The 10,694-nt window shown below is 36.9% G+C and overlaps 1 protein-coding gene across 1 annotated transcript; it reads right to left on the reverse strand.

The window, feature by feature from the left end:
- Window positions 1-1,577: 1,577 nt before the first annotated feature.
- Window positions 1,578-8,332, reverse strand: LOC127639919 (neuronal pentraxin receptor-like). Its single transcript, XM_052122254.1, has 5 exons — window positions 7,521-8,332; window positions 5,765-5,999; window positions 3,803-4,044; window positions 3,514-3,693; window positions 1,578-3,421 (listed from the first exon to the last, which is right to left on the reverse strand). The coding sequence occupies exons 1-5, from the start codon at window positions 8,202-8,204 to the stop codon at window positions 3,188-3,190; spliced, it is 1,575 nt and encodes a 524-aa protein (XP_051978214.1). The 5' UTR covers window positions 8,205-8,332; the 3' UTR covers window positions 1,578-3,187.
- Window positions 8,333-10,694: the final 2,362 nt, after the last annotated feature.

Genomic DNA, 10,694 nt, shown 5'->3' on the forward strand with positions numbered 1-10,694 from the left:
TGCTGCCACCCCCATGCTTCACAGTTGTTACGGTGTTCTTCAGCTTGCAAGCCTCATCCTTTTTCCTCCAAACATAATGATGGTCATTATGGCCAAACATAGTTCTATTTTTGTTTCATTAGACCAGAGGACATTTCTCGAAAAAGTCATATCTTTGTCCCCATGTGCACTTGCAAACTGTAGTCTGGCTGTTTCATGACAGTTTTGGAGCAGTGGCTTCTTTCTTGCTGAGCAGCCTTTCAGGTTATGTCGATATAAGACTTGTTTTACTGTGGATATAGATCCTTGTCTGCCTGTTTCCTCCAGTATCTTCACAAGGTCCTTTGCTATTGTTCTTGGATTGATTTTCACTTTTCACACCAAAATTCACTCATCTCTAGGAGACAGAATGCGTCTCCTTCCAGAGTGGTATGATGGCTGCATGGTCCCATGGTGTATATACTCGCGTGCTATTGTTTGTACAGATGAACGTGGTACCTTCAGGTGTTTGGAAATTGCTCCCAAGGATGAACCAGACTTGTGGAGGTCCACAATGTTTTTTCTGAGGTCTTGGCTGATTTCTTTTGAATTTCCCTTGATGTCAAGCAAAGAGGCCCTGAGTTTGAAGGTAGGCCATAAATACATCCACAGGTACACCTCCAATTCAGTACACCTCCTATCAGAAGTTAATTGACTACTTGTCTAAAGGCTTTATATAATTTTCTGGAATTTTCCAAGCTGCTTAAAGGCACAGTTAACTTCTGACCCACTGAATTGTGATATAGTCAATTAAAAGTGAAACAATCTGTATGAGTTGTTAAATACATTTGTTTTAATGACTTAAACCTGACTTAATTCAACTGTAAATCTTCAGAGCGTATTTGCAAAGACAGAGACTGTATGGAGGGGGACAAGAAAGGCTGTCAGGATGTAAATCCAAGTCCAAAATCAGAATATGTGTCTAAAGAAATATCTAAATAAATAAATAAATATTTATTTAAATACTTAAATAAATATAAAAACAAATAAGCACATTATTATTATAATAACATGATTAACATTATTATTATTGCATAGATAAATACTGCTAATAAAACTAAAAACAAAACAAAAAATATAAATGTATTGCTTAATAAACAAATATATAAATAAATCCATCTGATGACAAATAAACATATTATTATTATCATTATTACTACATAAGTGCATTATTATTATTATTGCATAAATACATTTATAAATAAATAAATCTGAAAACAAATAAATATATTGTTGTTGTTCTTCTTCTTATGTATTATTATTTTAGGGCTTGTTTATTAAATACTGTACTAATAATTTAACTAACTTATAACAACAATATAAAGAAGAAGAAAAAAAATTGGAATAATAAATACATCAGAAAAAAAAATCACTGTGACCAGTAGAAACTTAATCTAAAGGAGGGTGTTGAAAAGACTTTTGTTGTTAACTGTGCTGAATCTGTTAAATTCTGTTGCAAGGCCCGACATCCTGTCAAGAGTTTCATTAAACCTATTAATCCACTGATTAATCAGTCATCTCTTTCTGTTTTAAATCCCCTCCCACCAGCACAATGTAAATACACATTAATAAAGACAATGCACTCCAGTATTCATTTCCTTCACTATTATAATTGTTTCATCCACATTTTCACAATATCATCATAGATCCTTGGTGGTGCAAATATAAAGAAGCACTACACTGACATGACATCACAGCTGATCATTGACCAAAAGCTAGAATCAAATAAATGGGCCGGCACTTTCCAATGCTTTCTTTGTGACGGGCAAGGAGGGGGAGAACTAGGTGCAACGCAATGGTAACATGACAAGATGCTGAAAGATTCTGTATTTAAACATTGTTTTGCATTCATATTTTCAATGCGTGCAGCACATCATACTCGTTTAATGATGGCGATCATCTTCACATTTGTGTGTAGTTTAAGTTACTCAGATGCTTAAATTAACTTTTTTTTATAAAAAGAAACAAAGGCTTTGGATTCTTGCTGAATTTGTCTTTTGAAACAAAGTCTGTGATGATACACTGTGTAAAGAACTGTGATGGTAAAAAAAACAATCCACTAACAAATTACAGATTACTTTACTGTTTACTTTATCGAAAAAGTAATTCCGTTACTAATTACTTTTAGTTACTTTCTAAAACACTTCTCACAGAAATGTTTTTGTTTTTCTGCTCAATGAATTCAAAATAAAAAATAATTAAAATAAGAAATCACAATAAATAAAAAAAAAGGTTTTTGTTTTTGTTGAGTTTTTGGGGGGTTGAGTTCTAAGTTCAGTTTTTTGGGGGGGTCAAATTTTCTTTTTTTTTATCACACAAAAATCGCCGGCAGGCTTGCAGTGGTTTATTGGTTATTACCATACAATTTTAATACAAAGGTGTAATAGCCCAACTATTTTGCCACGGTTTAATGTGACATTAAGAAACATGACAGTAAACTTAAAGTCAACATTAACTGGCATCTGCAACCCATTTTACATCTGTAATTTGACGCAGGATTTTGATGAGCAAAAATTTAAGGAGCAACTTTATTTTATTCATCAGGAATTTAATGGATTTTAAATCGTGTATTTGTCTGTATTTGTCAGCTGAGTAGGAAAGTTGTTTCAGAGGCAGAGCAAGTAATTACATTTGTGATTACTGAGGAAACATTTGTTTGTTTGGAAAATCATGTGCTGATAAATCCTTCTTAGACCAGGAATGTATAATTAAATTAATTATAATGGGATCATTTTGATTTCATGTTGACTTTAAGATGTTGAATAGTTCAAGTTGCGTTTAGACTATAGAAATGACTCAAAGGACAGATAAAACAAACAATAAAGCAAAACTCCACTTTACACGAATAAAGCGCATAGACAATTGCTGCGAGAATGATCTACAGCCGTCTTATTAAAAACGTTCTCTATAGTATATCTGAAAGGACCACAGTGCAATAATGTGTTGGGAAGAGGGGCGTGAAAGAACACAAGTCGAATACAGGCCTTAAATCTTTCTGCAGCTGCTCTATAGATCCCTGCTGAATCACAGTTCAAAGGTAAATACATTCAATACAAATACTGGAACCATGATACAATTGTTATCTCTTTGTCTTTTAGTATTTCAAGCCTCTTTTTGTCTCATTTTATGCCCCGCCCCTAAAAATAATGGTATCGACCCATGACCCCGCTCACTGCCGGGGATTGGAGCTGTGAACGCAGGGGTCCACAGGGTCCTTGACGGCCCCACCAAACACATCCACATCTCTGTCTGTCCAGGGCACCACGTTTCCCAGCTTTGGAGATTCTGCACAAGCTGCAAGAGCGGCCACCTCCGTAGGCGATAGAACACGATCCCACAGGTTAAATAATGACAGCTCCCCGACCAGAGCCTGGGATGCATCAAACCGCCCACCAAGGGTGTCCTGCAGCAGAGCCATGGAGAGTAGGAGGGTTACACATGGACAAACACAATGTTTAATATTCAGACTCTTCCAGCATTCACTGTCTTACACACCTGTTCTTGTCCCAGCACTAGCATGCCCCCAGATTTGATTGGGTGCCATGCTGAAAGCCCTTCGCCCCGTCCTCTCAGCTTGCCACCCTGATATGCTTTCCAAACCCCATCCCGTAGAGTCCAGCTAATACAAATATGCTGCCAGATGCCCTGGGGCAAAGAAAGGGGCAACTGTGCCACCTGGAAATGAGCAAAAAAATTTGTTTAATGGCAATCGATAATCAAATATCCTGTCAAAAATGTGCAATTTCTCCCTGAAAGCAGTCATTTGAGGTGTAGCGGGTCTTACCTTATCATTGATGAGTAGTTCTGCAGGGTTATGAATGCCCTGAAGTAGAACAACTTCATTTGGTTGTTCTGGCACCGCATAGGAAAATGGTGTTCCAATTCCATTCTCAGCAGGCTTGAGCCATAAACATGCAGTGAAGGCATACATCTCGGGAATATTCCGCCGGACTAGCCCATACATGTAGTTAGTTCGCACAGTGAAGGAAATTTTATACCCTTGTGGGTAACTGTAATCTGTAAGACCTTTAAGTGAGAAATAAATCAATAATTAAAAAAATAAATACATTTCAAAGCCATGTCCAAGAAACTTTTTATCCAGAGAAACTATTTTGGCATGGTGCCTTAATCCAGTACTGGACACTAAACATGTGTCGAGAGAATCAGGCTTACATCTGCTAAACCATTTCATCCACTTTTCCCCTAAGTTTGACCCATCTTCCTTCCAGGGTATTTCTAACTAAGAATTTAATTTTATTTCTATTTTATTTGTTTTTATTTATTTTTTTATTTGTCAGTCCAATCTCTCCTTTCAATTTAGGCCACGTCCACACTAATATGCTTTCGTTTTGAAATGCAGTGATTTCTCGGTATGTTTACATCTCTCTCTCACACTAGAATTTTACGTTTCAAAAGCTTTTTCCATTACAGCATACTCTGGAAAGTATGGAGCCCCTTAGAGGACAGGGAGGGAATTTATTTTCTGAAATAGTTATACGGTGCCTTGCAACACTTTTGCGTTCACTCATAAACAGTTTTGGATTCCCTTGCAATCATTTGCTTTCCCTTCGCAATTTTGCACTCCTCGCAATAGCTTTATCCATTCCTTAAAAAAACCTTCTTGGTTTTACTACATCACCCATTTTAAACTATGGTAATTGTAGTAAAAACATAGTAAACACAGAATTTACGATGGTTTTTACGACAGTAACCATATTTGGACCATGGTAAAACTATAGTAATAATACAGGAAAATCATGGTAATTAAAGACTATGGTAATAAACAACAGTAATTAACTATAGTATTTCAAATCAACCATTCTGTCAAATAAAATGGATACTACATGAAATTACTATGGTAACACTATTGTTTAAGTAAAAATAAAAGAAAAAAAAAACATGGTTTCCACCCAAAACATGCCCTTATGCAAATTAACCATGGTTTCACTATAGTAAAACTGCTGTAACCATGACTGGTGAATTTTTTTATTCCATTTTCTCCCCAATTTGGAATGCCCAATTCCCACTACTTTGTAGGTACTCGTAGTGTCGCGTTTATTCACCTCAATCCCAGTGGCAGAGGACAAGTCCCAGTTGCCTCCGCTTCTGAAACAGTCAATCCACACATCTTATCACATGGCTCGCTGTGCATGACACCACAGAGACTCACAGCATGTGGAAGCTCATGCTACTCTCCATGAACCATGCACAATTTACCACGTGCCTCATTGAGCGTAAGAACCACTAATCGTGACCATGAGGAGGTTACCCCATGTGACTCTACTCTCCCTAGCAACCGGCCAATTTGGTTGCTTACGAGACCACTGAGTGAGTGACTTACGGGAGTCACTCAGCACAACCTGGATTCGAACTCACGATTCCAAGGATGGTAGTCAGTGTCAATACTCGCTGAGCTACCCAGACCCCCCTATAATTCATGTTTTAAATACTACTTCAGAAACATGTAACCCTGTAAGATGAAAGTGAAAGTCAGTAACTGTAATCTGATTTCCAGAATATAAAATGTAATGTGTTTTGTAAAACATTTTGCAAAACATTTGTAAATGTAAAACCTTTTTGACTAAAAGTATTTGATTTCAATAACTAATGACTTTGTAATTGATTACATCCAACACATAACTTTACTGAGTATCAAAAACTAAAACTAATGTGATTTTTATTGTAGTTAATGAAAATGTTTTCTTTTAGTTTTTATTCACAATAATAACACTGGAGCCATCCTTACTCTGTTCCAGCTCTGCAATCCGCTCTTGCAAGGTGATGATTCCCTGGTCGATGTGCTGATGGTGGTTCTGGGTCTCTTTCTGAAGGTTCTTCCTCTCCTTCTCCAACAGCCTAATCTTCTTATCAAGCTCTCCCTCCAGGTCCTCCACAGGCATGTCGGGCTCAGCCACCACCACACTCCCTAATGTGCTCACAGCATGCTCGGTGTGGTTCATCGCAGGAGGGCCAATCTCCATCTGAGAAAGACAGCTAATTAAACCTAATATATTCATTGTTCAGCATGTGTATCTGACTCAATTAGATCAATTTGTGTTACAAAAACATTATTAAGAGTATATTTCACCATATCTACAATTCAGGTGTGCCTGCTGATAATGCTCCACCAAGCTGAGAACCTGTGCCATTCTCTGTCCTCTCTCATAATTTATGTATGTGTTTTTCTACCTAGGAGACGTGCCTCAGAACAAGATGAAGGGGGAAAGGAGGCACTCAGCAGGACAAAGCTATTAAAATACCTATGAGCATCACTATTCTTAAGATTTAAATATAGCCATCCAAAAGAGTTATATCACTTTATCTATGCAATTAATACATGACGTGTATTACACACAGCTAATTAATACTGGCATTGTGTTCATGCTGTATAGCCAGAGAAGTCTGATTTCTCCCAAGGTTTGTTTATTTGTTTGAGTTTTTGTTCCTTGTCACAGTCGTCGTTGGCTTGCTCACTGCACTGTAAATGTTGTCATTAGTGGAAACATCGAACTGACTTAATTAAACATTACTTGAAATGTCATGTTCTGGGCTCATAATTTAAATATTTATGTTCCTTTTATTGTTACTTACTTTCAAATCCATATACTTAAGATTTTAAGTGTTGATAATTCAAACAGTGAGTACAAAATTGAGGCTATGGGGAATAATCCAACTATTTGTCAATTCAACTAAAATTATTAAGTAGAAACTACAACATGTAAATAGGACATTTGAGTTTAGTCTAATTGAATCTAGTTACATTTACTTAAAAATAGTTAAGTTAATTCGTTATGAATACCTAGTTCAGTGAATTTAATTACACAAGTTCTGCAGATGACACTACTCAGTTCAATTGAGGTAATGAGTTTACTCAATCAATTGAGTAGTCAACTTATCAGGGTTATCAGTGTGGGGCCTAGAGACTAAAACTTTAAGGCGTCATTTTCAATGAAAGTTTACAATGAAGCTATTCTCTGAGGAGTCTGAAGAAATTATAGATATTACAGGATGATTTTCCTTAAAGCTGCTTTGAAACAATATTGTGAAAAGAGCTACAAAACAGAGCCAAACCCACCTGTCTCAGGACAGATCTAATATAGTCTAAGAAATGGTGATTTGGATTGGTGGTCATTCAATATTTATTTTTAAACTTTTACATTTGGCCCACCCACCAAATCTCTAACATTTAATTACATCCTTGTCTAAAGTGTAGTAACAAAATTGTAACATAAAAGATTCTTAGATTTCTTGTCATTCCTTTAGTCAATTATAACTTCAAGTTTGAAGTATTTACACACAAATGGAAAATACTGATTTTTTTTTAAGAATTACACATTTCAATTTCAAATATATATTTTAAATGTATTTTAATTCAGTTAAAAATGACACAATTCAGTTTGATAGAATTTTGTTCTGAAATTAAAGTGCATAATTGCATTATATATATATATATAATGTTTGTTTGTTTGTTTGTTTGTTTTGTTCACTCTCTCCAAACCAACCTCCAACTTCTCTATGCGGTCTTTCAGTTGAAGAATGGCTCTTTCCAGTTCTTCCACAGCACGGGCGGTCTGCAACTGCACCGCAACCGAGCTGCTCACATCATCCCCGGCCATTTGGCGTCGGTTGCCCGCCCAGACCCCCATACTCCGCTCACTGAGACTCCCCTCCTCCAGGCCGTTCTCGCACTCCGTGAGCTTCCCGGTGAGCTCCGTGATGGTCCTCTGGTCCATGAAGATCTGATCGTTCTGCTGCGTGACAATCTGCCGCAGCTCCTCAGCGGTCGTGCGGAGGGTCCAGTCATCTTCGTCAGCGAACAGGTCTTCGGCTTGTCTCAGACCCCTCGATTTGCAATCCCCAATAGGAAAAGGGGTGCAGATGAGTCGGTTGAGGGTGAAATGGCTAGGGCCTGTTACATCGCCGGTCCTGAGCTCGTTGAGCGACGGTATCTCCAAGCCGATGTCCAAACCGCCGCCTTCGTAGGATTCAGCACCATGGAGAGCTCCCAGTGGGCCGGCGTGCGCTATGGATCCCGGGAGCGGCTCAAGCAGCGAGAGCGAGTGGTTGTCTGATAACGTCTGGGGCGCGTCGGCCGATGATCGTGAATTCACGCTAGCGATAATGCAGATGACCGCACCAAGAAAAGCCAAAAAGCCAGCGGAAACTAAAACCACCACGAACTTCATCGCGCTAATTTAGATATATTTAGCAAAACAATTTATTTGATCTAATGTTCCATTTCACCGTCAAAGCAGTCATTTTAAAGTAGCGCTTGACGAAATGAAGGTCGGTGGCTGTTGACCGATTCCTGAATGATGCCGTGTCTCGCGCGCTCTCCGTCTCCTCCTCTCGTGTTGCTAAGCGCCCATCGCTCTCGTTACCATGGCTACCGTGCGGAAGAGAGAGTGTGATCATCATGAATGCTTTGGCACAAGATGTACATGTGAACAGGAGACTGAACAGGACAACACAATTAGATCAAAGATGAAAAGCTACATGGCACCAGGCTTAGTTTTCACACCTGATGATCCACGTAGACGAGCTATTAGAATTTGCAAACTCAGTAAGTCTATTAGTTTGATTCTCTGCGGTGAAAAAACAATACAAAAGTATGTATTCGTTCTAGAAATTTCCATGACTTTTGAAATCTGAGGAAAACCAGATATGTTATCATCACCAACATGAATAAATAGTGCAAAGTTGAGGGAAAGGCATGGATAGGTAATACTTTTGCCCTTTGTTTTTGTTTGTTTTTTACAAGAGTTTTGAAAAGTAAAAAAGAAAAAAGGAAGGATAAAAAGGGCACTGATGTTATATATATATATAATGATGTTTCACAAAAGCATTTGTCTTAAGATGGTTATTTATATCTTCAGCTTTAGTGTGTCAATAGAAAACATAAATGTTAGACTCCCAAACATTACATTTGCAAATAGAAAAGATTAGAACAGGGAGCCCTGCAACAGATGCCATGGCCCCCACAGTTAAATTAAATTGGTACTTTAATTCACCAAAGTGTCATTCAACTGATCACAAAATATAGTCAGAAGATTACTGATGAAAAAAACAGCAGCATCACTATTTGAAAAAAAGTCATCTTTGATCAAATCTAGACAGACCCCATTTCCAGCAGCCATCACTCCAACACCTTATCCTTGAGTAATCAAATATCAATCAATATTAGGTCAGAAATGTCAAAAAAGAAACAGCTTTCTCTATAAACTCATCAGTCAATCATTGTTTTGAGGAATGATGGATCAGTGTTGGGGAGTTGGGTACATTCAACGGGATTGCGCATTTAAAATACAAAATGTAAATAACTGTATTCCACTACAGTTACAATTATAATAATTGGTAATTAGATTACAGATACATTCAAAAAGTATTTTGATTACTGAAGAGATTACTTTGTATTTTATTTGTTTCATTTAATATTTAGCATTTCAGATGGAAAACATTTATACATATAAATGATGTGATCCAAAGTGCATTTGAACAGCGCTGAAACACTTTCTTATGATGTGTTACATTCATACGAGCAGACAGAGAAGTACGTTTGAAGTAAGTTTGGAGCAGAAGAAATAGAAATAAACCTTGTGTATATTGTCAGCTTTACGCAAAGCTAAAATGCTATTTCTAGCCATTTTACATGCACATGTTACCATAAAATTCACATTGGGGGGCCTGTGTAGCTCACCTAGTAAAGATGCTGACTACCCCCCTGGAGTCGCAAGTTCGAATCCAGGGTGTGCTGAGTGACTCCAGTCAGGTCTCCTAAGCAACCAAATTGGCCCGATTGCTAGGGAGGGTAGAGTCACATGGGGTAACCTCCTCGTGGTCACCATAATGTGGTTCTCGCTCTCGGTGAGTTGTGCGTGGTTGCCACAGAGAAATTAATTGTGGACGAGACACAAAGAAAATCCACATGGTATTCAAGTGACAGACCGATATATTGGCTAGGCTGATTAACCCTATAATGTCGTATGTATCAAATATGATACACAAGGTTAGACGACTCCTGTCTCACTCTAATAGTGACAACAATCTTATAACACGTTATGAGTAATTTCATATCACGATAAATATAATAGTAGATATAGTCATTTTTTTCTGGAAAACCAATAAAAATCAGTTAACATAATAAATAACCAAATTGTAATGCCTATTTCTGGAAAATCTAGTAAGTGAAATAAATACTTTTTAAATGAATACTACTTCCTCTTATATAATGTTCTCTTTATTTATAAGTTGACAAAAATAAAAATAAACACTCAGTGCAAATGACAGCTTATTTTAATAAAGTAAAAGTAATGTTATATTGTTACTAATATTTTAAAATGAGTATTTGCTGAATGTTATTATAAATCTTTGACTGGAGCGTGTATGCATATGTAAACATGTGTGTTAGCTTCATTAACAATTGCTCCAATTTAGTATATATAATATAACTTATGCTTGGTTAAAATTTTGTATATTATTTTATTGCAAAAACATGTTGAAATGGCATGTATCAAACAAAATAGGCTTTTGAGATATATCTCTCAATCACTATTACAGTCCATTCATGCCCACTATAAAAATAAATAAAAAATATAAATTACAGTTTTGAAAATTCTGACATATACTTTTTATAAGATATATTTAAAGTGTGAACTAATATTTCTGTGCATTTTCAT

The sequence above is a fragment of the Xyrauchen texanus genome, chromosome 48, assembly GCF_025860055.1.
Source record: "Xyrauchen texanus isolate HMW12.3.18 chromosome 48, RBS_HiC_50CHRs, whole genome shotgun sequence".
Classification (NCBI taxonomy): domain Eukaryota; kingdom Metazoa; phylum Chordata; class Actinopteri; order Cypriniformes; family Catostomidae; genus Xyrauchen; species Xyrauchen texanus.